Source organism: Cinclus cinclus, chromosome 16 (assembly GCF_963662255.1).
Source record: "Cinclus cinclus chromosome 16, bCinCin1.1, whole genome shotgun sequence".
In the NCBI taxonomy this organism is placed as follows: Eukaryota; Metazoa; Chordata; class Aves; order Passeriformes; family Cinclidae; genus Cinclus; species Cinclus cinclus.
This window is the reverse complement of record NC_085061.1, coordinates 12,887,220-12,902,846: the sequence shown is the minus strand read 5'-3', so window position 1 is coordinate 12,902,846 and position 15,627 is coordinate 12,887,220. Positions and strand designations below refer to the sequence as shown.

General features: G+C 45.7%; 1 protein-coding gene across 4 annotated transcripts; it reads left to right on the top strand.

The window, feature by feature from the left end:
- Positions 1-334: 334 nt before the first annotated feature.
- MPG (N-methylpurine DNA glycosylase) lies at positions 335-13,811 on the top strand. Of its 4 annotated transcripts, none has more exons than XM_062503601.1 (5): positions 335-381; positions 4,340-4,430; positions 5,017-5,242; positions 8,318-8,522; positions 13,291-13,811. In XM_062503601.1, the coding sequence occupies exons 3-5, from the start codon at positions 5,021-5,023 to the stop codon at positions 13,683-13,685; spliced, it is 822 nt and encodes a 273-aa protein (XP_062359585.1). In that variant the 5' UTR covers positions 335-381; positions 4,340-4,430; positions 5,017-5,020; the 3' UTR covers positions 13,686-13,811. The 4 variants fall into 4 exon arrangements, with proteins under 4 accessions (XP_062359585.1, XP_062359588.1, XP_062359586.1 ...); XM_062503604.1 differs by lacking the exon at positions 335-381 and adding an exon at positions 618-749; XM_062503602.1 differs by lacking the exons at positions 335-381; positions 4,340-4,430 and adding an exon at positions 645-749.
- Positions 13,812-15,627: the final 1,816 nt, after the last annotated feature.

Here is a 15,627-nt window from a genome sequence, read left to right as displayed (position 1 = left end):
TGGAAGGGGCTCCAAGATCTCCGCGAGCCTTCTCCAGCGCAGGCTGAACATCCCAAATTCTTTCAGCCTTTGTATTGATGAATTAATGATTAACATGAGAGACCGAGGAGCGCATACTGAAAACCAGCGAGAATTCAAACGCTGCTTTACAGAGGCTCTGTGCTCCAGAAAACAACCTTCACGACAACACGCCACCGAAGCAGAAGAATCTCTAAACCTAAACCGAGTCCGCAGCGAGCCCCCCGCCACCAGCGGCTCTTCCCCCTCACGGCCGCGCCTCCCCCAGCGCCCCGGCCCGCCCCTCACGGCAGCTGCGGGGCTTCCGCGGGGCCTCGGCAGGGGCTGCGCGCGGCCCGCCCGCGGCGGGAACGGGCCCGGCAGGTGCGTGAGGGGGAGCCCGACAATGGCCGGGAGCGACCGGGAATGACGGGGAATGGCCGGGGCGGGCGGACGAGGGTGCTCATGTTCCTGGGGCTCGGCCGAACGAGCCCGCCCGGCCTTGCCCATTACTGCCGGGCACGCCCCCCGCTGCGGCCCTGGGTTCCTTTCTAAGGCACGAGTGACCTCAGTCATAACGGAGCGTAATTCTGCTGCGAAGGTTTTGTTTTATTTTATTTTTCGTTGTTACCTTCTTTGTTCTTTACAGAAGGATGAGTTAAGTTTCATCCCAGAAAAGCTCAAGATGCCCGGTAGGGAGTAGGAGCGAGGACTTGAATTGCAAGGAAATGAGATCCCCAGCACTTAGTAAGGTGAATAAAAGCGTCCCTTTTGGCGTATTTTTTGAGGCATTAGGATCGTACGTTCTGTCAGAATCTGTCTGTGGAGAAATTGGCTCGATATTTATGGTTATATTAGTTCGTGCCTGCACTCTTTTTTCAAAGGTTTTTCTTCATGCTTCTCACAGTGTAGTCAAGAAAACTATACATTATTAACTTACTTATGGTTACTAATAGGATAGACTAGACAGGAAAGGCAAAGAGACATCATTTATGCTGAGAACTCACTGAAGGATCTGCCTTAAAATGTCTGCTTAAGAGCTTATGGAACAAAAAGACAGGAATAACAGGCAAGAATAAGTTGCCAAATTGGCAGAAACAGGCAGGAATAAACTACCAAACCAGATGAAGCCCCCAAGGACGGTGTTGCTAGTGATGGTTTCAACAGCAAATGCGTCACTAATTTTTCAAGAGGATTCTAGGGGAAATCAAGGACTGCAGACCTGGAATTTTGACCATCAACAAGTGAATTAATAGAAAATATAGCAAGATAGGATTATTGGAGAGCTGTATAATTATCTAGGGGGGAAAATCAATGTGGCTTAAAAGTCATGCCTTAAAAAAAATTTAGAATTTTCTGCAGGTCTAAATAAGCATGTTGAGGTCTGGCTCACAGTCTGTACTCAGATTTCAGGAAGGTTTTAAACAGGAGCCCTTTACCTGAGCAGCCCTGGACATGATAAGGGAGTACCCCTGTCATAAATAAGCAGTTTTTGCAAAGATAGGAAAGAGGATGTGAGTAAATGGGCAGCTCTCCTGGTGGCTGGAGGTCACCGTTGGGGTGCTGCAGGGATGGTTTGTAGGTGACATGGAAAATCTGTTTCCAGCTGGCTTTGCCTTGTTTAAGGTGGTAAAGAAGAGGGCTGAGGTGGTGAAGTGCAGGTGTAAGCTGATTTGTATGGGTGGGGAGCAGTGCAAATGCCCCACACAAAATGAGTGAGATTTGGGAGCATTAATAATAATAACTAATTCTGTGAAGTTTTCTTCCTTGGTAAAGTCTCCCTTTGGTTAGTGTTATGGAGATTCAGGGAAGACTGTGCCTGGGTCAGAAGGTTCCAGTCCAGAGACATGGAGGATGTATGGAGGAGCACTGGATGTTTATTCTATTCTTCCCCAGGCTCCTGCTCTTGACCTGGGCTGGAGAGCAGGATACAGGGAGAGGTGTCCTTTGGTCTGACCCAGCATTGACCTAGCATGTATTCCCACTTAAAATCTGTGTAAGTGGGAGTTGCTGTGAGGAATTGTCTCTCCAGAAGTGGCAGTGTTTTATGTGCTCTTTTTCATTATTCTGTCAGAAAAATTGATGTACCTGAGGATGGTTTGCAGGTACATGGACCTGGGAGCCAAAAGTCCATGCTAATTGCTGATGGGGTTGTTTTTTCTTTTTTGCTGCCTTTTCATGAAAACTCATTAAATACCTAAGAAAATGCCTGCAAATGCAGTCTTGTTAGAAGAAGTATCCTCCGTAGACTCTGTTATGCCTTTACTACAGGGTGTATCTGCTGCTGAGCTGGGTTTTACACAGATTTGCAGTGTCTCTCCAATTTTGGCTTGCAGACTCCTGAACCACTTGCCTGAGATAAGCCCAGCAGCCCTGAACATTTCAGGCACTGATGAGCTGACTGATTCAGCTCTTGATCTTCTGACTTCCATACCTTTTTTTTTTTTTTGTATGAGTTTTCCAGATGTGCTTAACAACTTGTACTCGATTTGGTTACAAGAGGATTAGTAGAAAGTGATTGAACCCACAGCTCATTATTTGAGGCCCAGGAGTAGAATTTGCTTATTATACGAGCAAGAAAATCTAGATGGAGATGAAGAACAGCAGAATTTGTATGCAGACCTACAGAAGACTTTGAGACTTTTGCTTCCCAAATACACAGAGCTTGGATCTGTGGTATGTGTTACCTTCTAGAGCATGGTTTTTCTTGGTCAAGAAGAGATTTGTATTGACAAGCAACATCCTTCCAGAGAGTGTAGACAGGCTTTGAGGCATGGAGATTTGTGATTCAGATGAACAAGCAGGGAGACAGGGTAAGATTTTTTTTTTTTCCTGGGTTTCTAAGCTGGTGTTGCTGCACCTCACTCTGCACTCATGTTTCTGTATGTGACCCATTTCTCCTGGCTAGAAGGCAATTTCCTGCTGCTGTTTCTATTGAAGATGCTGAGATGTGTCAAGGATCAGCCCATAGCAGTGAAGTTACAAGTGCCCTGAGGCTGCTGCTGTAACATGTCAATGAGAGCACTTGCAGCTTTTGGGAATGATTTAAGTGGAAGTGCAATAGGTGCCAGGCAGTTCAGATCCTGTTTCTGATGTCACATTCCATTAGAGCACAAATTACCAAATGAGTTAATGGTCCACTCGAGTCAGCCATGTTTGCAGCGTGTCTTTATGTGTGGCTGATGAGCTGGAAGTTGCAGTTAATACTGTCAGAGAGGTCTGGAGGTATTGTCTTCAGTGGGAAGTACTGCCTTGACTGGGTGTTTCAGAGGTGCAGTCTGAAATGGTGAAGTGTTCCTCCTCTGGCCCTTCCTTCCTGCAGCACTTTCTCCTAGACCCAACTCCTTTGCCAAAGCCACCAGACAGTTTTGTCTGAGGCAGGCTGGTGAGTTCTGACAAAATTTTTAATAATTCCCATCAGCTAAAAGCCACAGTTCAGAGCAGGATACTAGACATGGTGGTTCTATGACAAGTCTGGCACCACTAAATTATTGCAATAAAGAATTAAGTGTTCAGAAAAAAATAAAACCATCCTACCTCTCTGCCAATCATGCCAATATGATTTGATATTTTTTTCCTGCCTATTTTTATATGTTTGTGTCTGGATTCTTCTGAAGTGAAACTTAACACTGTGGGGGAATTGGCACTGGTGATTCAGATTGCAGCAATGCTGAATTTGTTTCACTGTAGTGAAAAGAAACTGTTGCTGGTGGAACCGCATTGTGAGAATCATCAGACCAAGATAAAGATTGGTTATGATGGTGAAAGTTTTTGTAGTTATTTTTCAATTCTGATAATCTGGTGAAAAATGAGTGCCAACAGCTAATTCATTATGTATAAACTTGCTTGCAGGTTCAGCTGTAGAATTCTTTCTCCATTTCTAAATCTGTATGATGTTGGACCCTGACATCCACATGTGGTTCAATTTAGAACTGGTGTCTTTGCATTCTATTATAAAAGTAGTTTTTTGAGGCTGATGGTTTCCAGATTTAGTGCCAATGGGGGCATTTTAGAAGTTTTGTTTCAGCTTTCTGTGTATCCAGTATAGGAACAGTGCATTCCCCACTGAATAACAAAGGCTAAAGAGCATCTGCAGCACTGCCCATCTGGGAAATAGGCTTTTTCTGGACCAACAGAAAACTGCAAATTATTCTGGAGTTTGATCTAATGGGACAATCTTGGTATATCATCTCCATCGGGTCTCCAGAATCTCTTGGACTGTTTCAAAGCACTTTAACTATTCATTCATTCATTTATTAGTGAATAAGTGCTTGTATCTTTTCAACAAGTACAAGGACTGCAGCACTGAGTACAAAACACCCACTTTTTGGATCTCACATAGGAAAGTGGTGACAAACCAGAAGAACAATTGCAGGTGATGTAGCTGCCTCAGGTCCATGCTGTTGGCTGGAACAGTAGGCTGAATCTTTCTGGTAAGTTGGATCATTTTGGGGAGACTCTAGCACAGCTTCTACAGCACAATAAACAAGTTTGTGACTGTGAATAGGGCATCTCTAAATTTCCTGTGGAGGTTTAGATTCTGATCCAGTTACATTACCTTTGAAAATGATTGATACACAACTTCTGCAGGTTTTCTGAGGCAGCACAATTTCTGAAATGCTTGTTTTCTGTTTTTTCTGTCTGCTTAAATGATTACGTTAGCTCTAGGTATAAAGTACATACTCCTAGTTCATCTTTGCTTTCACTTTATGAATTTTCTAACAGCAAACTATTTTCAATGCTTAATTGGAGCAGAGTTGCTTTTATCTGCAGTCCTTAAATGATGAGTCCTCAAAATGCTGTTTTCTGTTTGCCCATCCATAGAGCCCAATATTTGCCCAGCCTGGTGCAAACACAGCTAAATCTGTCACCTGCTGCTGCAATTTGCATAGATTGTCCATGTAGTGGTAACTTTCAGATTCATTCTTGTGGAGATATGTGTAAAAACAGAAGTTTGTGGAAATTAGTTGCTTTTTAATAAGCATTATAATCCTAATTATATTTATATCCATTTTCTAGAACTATGCCAAGAAAAAGAAAGCTGTTGGCTCAATTAAGTGCTCTTCAAAACACCACCAGCTTCCCTCAGATCTGTGCCGTGGAGCAGCTGAACACTACACCTGGAGCAGATCCTTCTCCAAAAAGCAGCAAATATTTTGTGATAGAGAAACAAAAATCTCCTCAGCTACAAGAAGATTTTTTCAATCAGCCCTGTGTTAGTCTGGCCAAGTCCTTTCTGGGACAGGTAAGACATGAGCACTGAGATTCTTGTAGTGCAGCATGTGTTAGGTAGTAACTTAGTGTAAAAGGATGAAATTCTTTTTTTGCCATTTGACTCCTGGGCTTGGCTATTTTAGGACTGCAGCTCTCATTCCTTCTCTTGCTAAGTGCAATGGAATTCAAAGACCAGTAGCTGAATCTCTTCTAGATGAAATCAGAGGAGTAATTTTTCAGGTTTAGTCTGTCACATTTTTAATTGGGGTTTTTTTTGGTGGAGTTTTTCCTCTTTTTTTTTTTTTTTTATTTGCTAAAATGTGCTTAGCTGCTTGTGGTTTGAAGGCTGTTTCAGGCCCATTATTTTCCTTTCAGCAATTGCTTTACATGTTTTTGTTTCTTGCTTATCCCAGTGGAATGTGATGCTCTGCAGTCAGCAGCACCTTCATTTTACTGTCTTGTTATGTTAAGAATTGCACAGTCCCACAGTTAAGCTCTCTTCACTCCAAATATTTCTATTCTTATCTTTTGTTTCTTTGTTTCCAAATCATTACCTGTTCGTGCAAGGACTTCTCCCTTAGCCCATTGCATAAACTTTGAGGGGTCTTTGGACTTTGCTGAAAGCCTTTGGCAATCAGAGTGGTGGAGATTCACTCTTCTACTTTCTCAGTCCTTCAGAAAACTCTCTGTTTCCAGGGGAGGGAGTTCCCTCAGTGTTTTCCCTGTAAAAAGTTCCAGTCCAGGACTTCTAAACTCAACTGCAAGCAAAATGTGTGTTCAGTTTCACTGCTGTGGTCTTATCTTCCCTGGTACTTTTTTTTATACCTTTATTGTCTGCAGGGTGAGCTGACTCTCTGGGTTCTCATGGCTTTAGATAACTTCAGGAATTTATTCCACAAACTGTTGGTTTTGGCCTGTTTTGCTGCATGCAGCCTTTTTTTATTTTCTAAGGATATCTTGCTTGTAAGTGACGCCTTGGCTCTGCTTTTTGGCCGTGCAGGGTTTCTTTCTGGTCTGCCTTCACCTCTTTGTGATACTCCACATGTGTTGCTATCTTTGCAGACATCCTGCTAGAGGCTTGCCTTTCAGGCTTTAACCTTTGGCTGCCTCTAAAGTTCTTCCCAACCAGCCCCCTCACTTCATGTAGTTTCCTCTTCTTGCTGGTGGGCAGGACTCTGGTAGATTATTTTTGGACTTTAATGCTTGTGAAAGGACCCTGAACTTTATCCTTCACAATCATGATACTAAGTTGTTTTTCGGGAATAAATCTTTGGAAAAGACTTTGTGTTTTGCTCCAGATCTAAGATCTGAGTCTTTTCTCATGAAATTCCTGATTCCTCACTGTGCACAGCATTTGATGGTGTCTAAGGAAACATTGCATATGTCCTGGTCTATCTGAGGATGCCTGAAGTCTCCCATTACTGATACTTTTTGTTGTTTTAATGGTTGCATCACACTCATGCATTCAGTTACTCTGAGCAGAGGATTCTTGAGTCCTAATTGGGTATTTTTCCTATGTAGGCCTAGTATTCCAAACCATGTTATTTCTGTCTTAATTTTACATTTTCTTTGAAGTATAACCCCCACTCTCCCATGACCCAGCCTATTCTCTCATAAAGGTAATTTAGTGTTGCCTTCATTATCTTCATTCTACCAAATTTTAGAGGCATCTGGTATATTAATATTACTTACCTTCATGATACCCAAGTTCTTGGAAACAAAAAATATACATGCAGTAAATGGTCTTTCAGAGGGAACTGCCAGAACGTCAAGATACATCCTCAGTGAGAAAAATAACCTTTATGAAATGGTTTACTCTGAGGTGTTGGGAATTACCACCATTTATCAGCTTTTTTATCCAACAGAATATTTGGTGTGTCTGAAGACAGGGAAATGCCTGGATTCTTTTAAACCCATAACCTAACCATTGCATTTCATCATACTGAGGGAGAAATGTGGCCACATGGGTCTATTTCTGGGGTGTTCCCAGCCACTTGCTGAACATCAGTGCTTTTTTTCTTTCTTTTTTTTTTGTTTGTTTGTTTGTTTGGTTTTTTTTCCATAAAAAATAATAAACCTGTTATTTTCAACAATTTGACAAGAGCTGTAGGGAAACTGTGACATACCAGGGCTGCAGCTTTGGAAACCAATTCCTGCAGCATCCATTATGGATCAGATCAATATCTGCATTAGCAATCCAGCACAGACATCTGTTAGGAATTAAACTTTGTTTTTTGAAGGTCATTTTTGGATGGCTGCATAATTAAAGTGTTTTAATTAAACTGATAGCTGGTGTCCAAATGAGAGCCTGCTGCAGTATTTCATACACATTAAGTAAAATACAAAGTTTAGAAATCAGGTCAAACCACAAATTCCTTTGTACAAAGTTTAGTGGTTGTTTTATTTTTAAAGAGAATCTTTTGACTGTCATGTTTTGTTTCCCCTGCATCTGCTTTGTTTTATTTAAGGAGGTACCAGCAGTAAGAACACACTGTAATAACAAAGATCTGTTGTCTGCCTGAAGCCAATTCCCAGCTCTCCCGTGCTGTCCTTCTCTGTGGTGCAGAAAATACTGAAATAGCATTGATGCTCTCTCTAGAGCTGCTTGTCTCTGTGATTTGGGACTGGGACTTGGTTTGAAACATCTCTAGGGAGAGAAACTGTCTAATCACAGCAGTTATTTAATTGTGCCACTGTCATATTTCTTCTGATCTAAAGAGTATACATTCATGATGCTTCAAGGTTGATATCAGTGGTGATTTTTGCCTTAAACCTGATGGATTGGAGTGGAGAATTCAGAAAATAACCACAAGACCAACTGCATGGGCTTTAGTAGTTGTAGGATCATGGATTGATTCTTTTTAATACTGCTTCATCTAGATACTCCAGGGGTTTTGTGGGATGAGTGACAGGTAGGAACTCCTTGTGCTGGGCTGTGGCCTGAGCAGTGGAAGTTGAAAAAGTTGCTGTTAGCTTACAGACTGCTAACTGGAGAGGATTTAGTACCATCACGTCCTTTCTTTCCAGCTTCTCTGTTTCCACAGCTCTTGCTGTGGTTATTTTGTACTGAGGGCTGGTAACTGATGCACTCTGACCTCTCTTTCAGATTTTAGTTCGCAAACTTCCTGATGGCAGAGAGCTCTGGGGCAGGATTGTTGAAACAGAAGCTTATCTAGGTGGGGAAGATGAAGCTTCCCACTCAAAAGGTGGGAAGCAAACACAACGAAACGCAGCAATGTTCATGAAACCAGGAACTCTGTACGTGTATCAGATCTACGGGATTTATTTCTGCATGAATGTTTCCAGCCAAGGTAAGATGAGGCTGAAAGAGATGGAATGCCAGCAGGATGGGGCTGACACTTCAAGCTACAGTGGTGCTGCAAGTCACTTGTGAGCTCCCTGTGGGCTCTCTGATGTCAGTGACTTGCAGTCATCATCATTCCTTGGGACCTGGGCTTTGCCACTGTGACCAGGGTGTACCTGTGGACAGGCAGCACAGCAGGCAGGGCCCATGCCCATCTCCAGCTGCCCAGTTTGTCCCAGCTGGGAGAGCTGTGGGAGCTGTTCAGGCACACAAAGATTGAGAAATGAGGGAGAATCTGGATTGGATGGAGCTTTCAGTTTCAATGACCTGGGCTGCTGCCTCAGTCATGTGATTCAGTGAACCTTGTTCCTCAAAAATAGTGATACAGAGAAAAATCCCAGGTCATTAGTGACAGCCTAAATCTTGGTGTCTTTTGCCATGGCAGGAAACTCCTCTGTCTCCTACCTTTATCTTCAGAGGCTAAATGAAGTGTTGGGGAAAACAAAACGTCTCAGATGTCCTAAGCTTAAGCAAGGAGTCATTAGGAGCATTTTAGCTGTCTAGCTGTATCTAAAAGCCAAAAAACCCACCCAAATCGAAATACCTAGACTGTTACAGAATCTTCAATCTTTTATTAAATCAAGGTCTAATTAAATTATTCTGGTCTACTGAAACTGTCCTTCCACATTTCAAGACTCCTAACAAGTGTTACTGAAAATTTCCTTTTCCTTTCCTGTAAGAATGACAGTATTTGCCTTGCAATGAAGCAGTTTAATTAGACACCTTGAAATGGCAGCAAGTGTTGTTTCCTAGGTAACTATTCACCGTTAGAAAAAATCTCAAACCCAATTTACTTTCTTCTTCACCATTTTTAAGATAAAGGTTAAAAAGCTTGTGTATTCCTAAGTGGAAAGCAAATGCAACTGTGACCATTAATGCTCAGGTTTTGGCCTCTGGACAGAAGCCAAGCAGAAAAACAGTGTCAGGCTGTAGTGTGGGGGAAGAGCCTGACTTTCAAATGTGGGTCTGGAGTCTGGTGGATGAACACATGTGAACTTCATTACACTGGCTTTGCCAAATCTGTTTAGATAATGAAAGCACATAGTTCATTTGTCAGGATGGGATTGTTGGTGTTTGAAATATTAAGAATAATACTTTTTATTTTAAAAAATATATTTAGCCTTTGAATTCTAGAAATATTGCTTTGAAATACACACTTTGGGAAATTTTTCCTTATGTACCTGTGTTTAGTTCTGTAGCAAAGCAGTTAAAGGGTGCCTTGTGGTGATGGAATTCATTGGATTTCTTGTTACAAACTCCATCCCCATCATCCTGTCACACATGAGGGACACCAGGCAGAGCTGTCACTGCCAGCTTTGTCAAGCACTGCAGTCAGTACCATGGCTGTTCACATTGTGCATCACTGATGCAGCTATAAAACAGGAGCTGCTCCTTCTGTGTATTTGCCCACGTGCAGGAGTGTTCAAAGAATTTGGGGAGGAATCACAACCAAGGTGTTTTTCTCCAGTTAGAGGGAGAAGGAATTGTTTAATTGTGCTGTTGTTCAGTCTGAGGGAAGATTGAGGTAGTCATCTTCCTGGTGGCACCTGGGTTGAAGACAAAAGCATGTCATTCTCTGGATATGAGATAGATCTTGGAAACTTTGACTCTGGCTGTGCAAAAAGCACAAAGAAACCCTGGCAAAAAAACATCCCATCTCTTGTGCCATAGCTTGGTCCTTCTTCATAGTCCAGAGCATGCTCTGTAGGCAAACAGCTCCAAGAGACAAGTGTATGCTCTGAAGCAGTGGAGCTCTGACTCTTTAGGGATCACTTGCTTTCATACAGAAGTTCACAACCTCTGACTCCAGGTGGAATAAACCTTCTCTGGTTTAATAAACCTTCTATTGGTTTATGCTGGGGTTCAGGCTCCAGTATTCTTTGTCAGTGAGGAAGGGGAAATATTTGTGCACCTCACTGAGATAAAACTACATCATGGGGAATTTTATTGACAGCTCTTCCCATCACTGAGTGAATTACTGCAACTGCCTGAAGCCTTGGCAGGCATCACTACATTTGGAGAAGTCATGGGTGGTAGAGGAGAAGAGGTTGTGGAAAAAATGTAGCCAGTCTTTTACTGTGCATGAATCCTACAGTAGATCCTGAGCAGCACAATTATCTCAGTACTAAGAGCTTTCCCTGGAGTTGAGAGATGTGGGGCTTCCCTTGCTTCAGGAGGAGGATAAATGCCAGTCATGCTTCTCTTTGACTGTGATCTGTTTCTCTGGAATTTGCCAGGGTCTGTATTTTGCTGCCAGATCTGAAAGAACAGCTTGTAAAACAGAGCCTGGTGATGCTCAGCCCAGGGTCACACTGCAGGACTACTCCCTTTCAGCTCCTAGACTAGGGTTTTGAAGGAAGTATTGGGGAGCACTGAGTCAGGTGGGTGAACAGAGGAGAAACTTCTCTCCAGTGGCCAAGAGCTGTTTTGGGGAAGGAGCAGGAAGGTGTGTCGTCAGGGTGTGGGACTCCACTGCCATGTTATGATTTCTTGGTGCTCAGGGAGAGAATTGGCCTCTGCAGTGTTGTTAGGTTGCAGCTTTTAGCCCTGAATGCTGCTCATTATATGGAGTGACTCTTAGCAGGGGAGATAAATCCTCAGCATCCCCAGCTGGCCCTGCTGCTGCTGGTGTGTGCACATTGGGCAGATGCTGAACCCAGGTGACCCTTGAGATTGAACTGCTGCAGGCTGTGAGGGAGACGAAGCCAGGTTGAAGCACTCTGGAGTTGAGTCAAAAGGATTCAGCTGCTCTCTGGGAATTAAATTTCTAATGTGGAAGTTTGCTCAGGGGGACCCAGAGGTGTGAGGGGAGGAAGGCAGAAGCTCATCATGGTATCCCTGCACTCTTGGCCTGCCTGCCATCTCCACCTTTTCCCAAGGCTGCTTTCTGGGCAGCGTGGGGTGTATGTTGCACACAGCTAGAAAAAAAACAGCTGGAAACGCAGAAAGAGAAGCCAGAGGCAGAAATTCCCAGTACCCCCTGGCTGGGCTCTGTGCTGCTTTGGGAGCACCTGCAGTTTTCCAAGTGCTCGTCTCTCTTCATGTGAACTCCCAAGGACTCAGTTCAATTCACGTGTGACCACAGTTTGGACTTGCATTTGAGATGGATGAAAGCAAGTAGTGTAATTAGTGATTGCTCAGAACCCCACAGTTGTTCCTGGCAAGGAAGGCAGCAACATGATGAGAAGGATGTTTCTTTGTGCATCAGTAAAAAGCAGAATTAGGACATGGAACATGTTCTTAAAAATCTAAAATGACCTTTGAGCTCTAAATCGCTGTTAGGCCAGGGAAGCGGCTTTTGGCTGCCAGATTAGCATCAGTCCCCCTCCTTGGAGAAGGGAGTGCCTGGGAACAGATTGCTGACAGCTGTTGGAATTCAGGCTGTTGACTTCACTGAGCTGTAATGGGGGCAGCAGGGGCTCCAAGATGGTTCAGGGCAGCAGGCACACCTCAGAGAGCCAGGACCTCACTGGGAGCCCAGAGGAGTAATTTAGTGTGGGATTCGTACAAAATACGAAAGGGATTCTATTTTGGGAAATCACAGGTCCTTAGGGATCTGCCAATGCCTACACAAAAAGCCTTTGCCAGGCATGAGCATAGCTCCAGATGTTCAAGGCTGGAGAGGGAGAAGGGATTCTTGGGGATGCTGGTGGGAGGAAAGCTGTGGGCAGCCAGCACAGGGGGGAGCTCTGTGGGGCTGCACACAGGCTCTGTGCCAGTGCTCTCCTCACCCACTCAGGGCCAGGAGAAGACCTCCCTGCTGGCCACTGGAAAATACCAGGGAAATGTTTCTGTCCCACTTAGGCTGGAGATCCTTGCCTGACAGGGAATGTCTGTTCAGAGCTGCATCTTTGCTTTGCTGTCACCTGGCTGCAACAGCTGGGAGAGCAGGAGACCTAAGGCTTCTGACAGGGTGGCAAATCACATTTGAGAAAAGAATTTGTCGATTTTGTTCAGTTTTTTTCAAGAAAGGTCTCCTCTGCTAAGTGCTGCTCACAGAGCTGTGCATCCCATAGCCAGACTGTGCAGCCCTGTCCTGCCCCAGGTCCCTGCCTTGGGAGAGCTTCCCTGGCACATGTGTCCAAATCACACTCTGTTGGAGCTGTGCAGTGACCCAAGGCCGTTCTCAACCCACCTATTACACCTCCAGAGGAAGTTTGGATTGGTACCAGCCCAGGCTCCCTCATCAGTGTCTGCTCCCAGTGCCTGCAGCTCCTTCCCAGGTTTCTTTGTCCAGCCTCTGCAAGCTGCCTTTTTCTGCTGGCAGCATCCAGCCTCATTCCTCCTCACCTTTGTTAGCTGGAGTTCTTGTAATCAGAGTTTATTAGAAATCCACTGGGTTTGGGAGCAGCTTTGGATACCTCTGCCAAAACTGAACTAGATGTATATTTATTCTGAACATTGTGCTGACATAAGAAAAAGCTCTTGCCCTCTGGCAAGCCTTGGAGCAGCAGCCAGACTTAGCAACATCAGGTGGAGCTGGGAAGAGCAAGTCAGCACTGCAGAACGAAGGGCACAGAACTACAGGACATGAGATTTGGAGGGGGGTGGAGAGTGCCCTTGGAGCAAAGGACAGGCCCCATGGTTGGGTGCATTCCCTCTTCCAACGGGCTGAGCCACAGGCTCAGAGCTGCAGTGCTGCTGGCAGTGGGCTGAAAGGTGAGACATTCCCAAAAAACAAGCCCCTACTAACACCCCGCTCTTGTTTTGCACAGGAGAAGGGGCTGCAGTGCTGCTGCGTTCCTTGGAACCTCTGCAGGGCATGGATGCCATGAGGGAGCTGCGCAGGGCCTCCAGGAAAGCACCCTCCAGGCTGCTCAAGGACTGGCAGCTCTGCAATGGGCCCTCCAAGCTCTGCCAGGCCTTTGGCATCGACAAGGCTTTTGACCAAAGGGACCTGACTCAGGATGCTGCCATCTGGATGGTGCCTGGACAGGACCTGCCAGGGGAGCAGGACGTGGTGGCCACCACCAGGATTGGCATTGGCAACAGGGGAGAGTGGGCACAGAAACCACTCAGGTTTTATTTACGAGGAAACAGATTTGTGAGTGTTGTAGACAAGAAAATGGAGAGAGAGATGGCAGCAAGGGGACACTCCCCTGGCAGCTGACAAGTCTTGCAGGCGTCTTTGGGACTAGGACTTGAGCTGTGCTCTGTGCAATGGCCTCAAGCTGCATCATGGCAGATAGAGGGGCTTGGGGGGTTTTTAACAATAAATGTACTTTGTCACAATGAATGGGGCGAGGTGCAGCTTTATTTGCAGGAGACTGGCATGGGCTTCCCAGTCAGAACTGAGGCTGGTTTTGGCCACTTTGGACACTGAAGGGCACTTCCTCCCTTGTCAACAGATCCAAGCTTAATTAGGGTGGGTGAGAGTAGAAGGGTCACAGCTCAGGGCTGCTCCCATCACTGCAGCCCCCAGCAAAGGCCAGTGCTTGGTTACTGGAGGGAAATGGTCAAAAAATTGGGTGGCAGCAGAGTGGACTGAAAGGATGGGACCTGGGAGAGAAGGATGTAAAGGAGGCATCTTACTGTTGGCTGCAGCGACCTCAGGGGAGAGGGGATAGAGAAGACAGAGCCAGACTACTGTCAGACAGGATGAGAGGCAACAGGCCACCAGCTGGAAAACAGGAAGTTCTCATTAGCTCTGTGGAAAAAATCTTCCCCCTGAGGGTGGTCAAACACTGGAACGGGGCCCCAGAGAAGCTGTGGGCCATTCACACCTCCACAGCCAGGGTCCTGAGTGACATGAGCTAACACCTTTCCTTTGAGCAGACACCCCTTCCAACCTCTGTCTCTCTCTAATGTCCAGCTTGGAGAACAAGAATGGGTTTTGTTCATTTTCCCAGCTGCTTTTGAAACCAGTAAGAACTTGGCACTGTATGAACCCCCCACAGAGAAAGCACTGGTGCAGCAGCCTGACTTGAGGTACAGAAAGGAAAAACCTCCAGGATTCAGGGCAGGACCTGCAGGACTGCAGCCACACTGGGTGGGTGACAGGGACACATCCCCCACATCCACCCCCACCTCAAGGTTCACATACAATAAAAATCTTGAAATATGCTTGTCCCTATCACATGAAAGAATTTGGTTTAGCCCCTTTTGGGAAGCTTTTTTTCTGATTGCAGTAGCTCACCTTGATGCTCAGGTGCTGGGGTTGGTTGAGACAGGGCCTACAGTGATTGACTAATCTGATTTTTAGGTCAGATACGGTTTTTTGCTCTTCTCTGCCATCCCTGTTGCAGCTGCAGGGCCAGACTGGCTGAAGGGACCCCAAGAAGCTGTAATGGAGTAGCTCCCCCAGGGGCTGCTGGAAGGTCAGTCAGCCAAAGCTCCCAGTCTCACCCAGTTTGTGTGGGCAAGTGAAGCTGCTCCTGAGAGCTGCAGCTCTGGGAAAAGCTCCAGCTGCTGTGTGTGGTATAAGGGAAGGTCTTCAGAGGGTTCCTGACAATCTTTTAACAACAAACCCTGAGAAGCCACACCACCATGGAGGTAAAGTTCCCCCTCCCTTCCCCTGGATATTGCAGCACAGAGCAGCAAGCAGCCGTGGGGGACAGTGGCTCACACAGGAAGGGATGAGCTGGCACAAGCTCCTGTCCCCAAGCCCTGGCATGTCCCAGGACTGTCACCTCTTGTTCTGGCTCTGGCATGGCTGGAGAAGCAGTTCCAAACCAGAGCAGGAAATGCAGCCCTGTGTCTCATTTTCCTGCTCGACAGCTTTAACCCAGGCCAGGATCCCTGTCTGGTTCCCCACAGCCATGCCTGTGGGAGGGGGACTGCAGGGACAAAAGGGATGAAACAAGGGACAAAACAAGGCCTGGGGGACAAGCCCCAGTGCCCTCAGCACCAGCCTCTGGACCATGTCCCTGCACTTGCAGCTTGGCCAGCACCTTTCAGTCCTGCTCAACAACCCAAGTTGCCCCCCCCCCCCAAAGCAAAAACTGGGAAACATGGAAACCCTGGAACACAGAGGCTGCTTGGTGAGAGCCCTGCTCCTACAGACACTTGGGAATAAGGATATTGGGGCGAGGAAAGAGCTGTGACACAGTGAC

What these genes read in the sequence shown, in the direction of transcription:
- MPG (XM_062503601.1), top strand. Translation starts at nt 5,021, where the DNA reads ATGCCAAGAAAAAGAAAGCTGTTGGCTCAATTAAGTGCTCTTCAAAAC. An exon ending in CCAAGTCCTTTCTGGGACAG is followed by an intron (nt 5,243 to 8,317) that starts GTAAGACATGAG and finishes CCTCTCTTTCAG; the next exon opens with ATTTTAGTTCGCAAACTTCC. An exon ending in CATGAATGTTTCCAGCCAAG is followed by an intron (nt 8,523 to 13,290) that starts GTAAGATGAGGC and finishes TGTTTTGCACAG; the next exon opens with GAGAAGGGGCTGCAGTGCTG.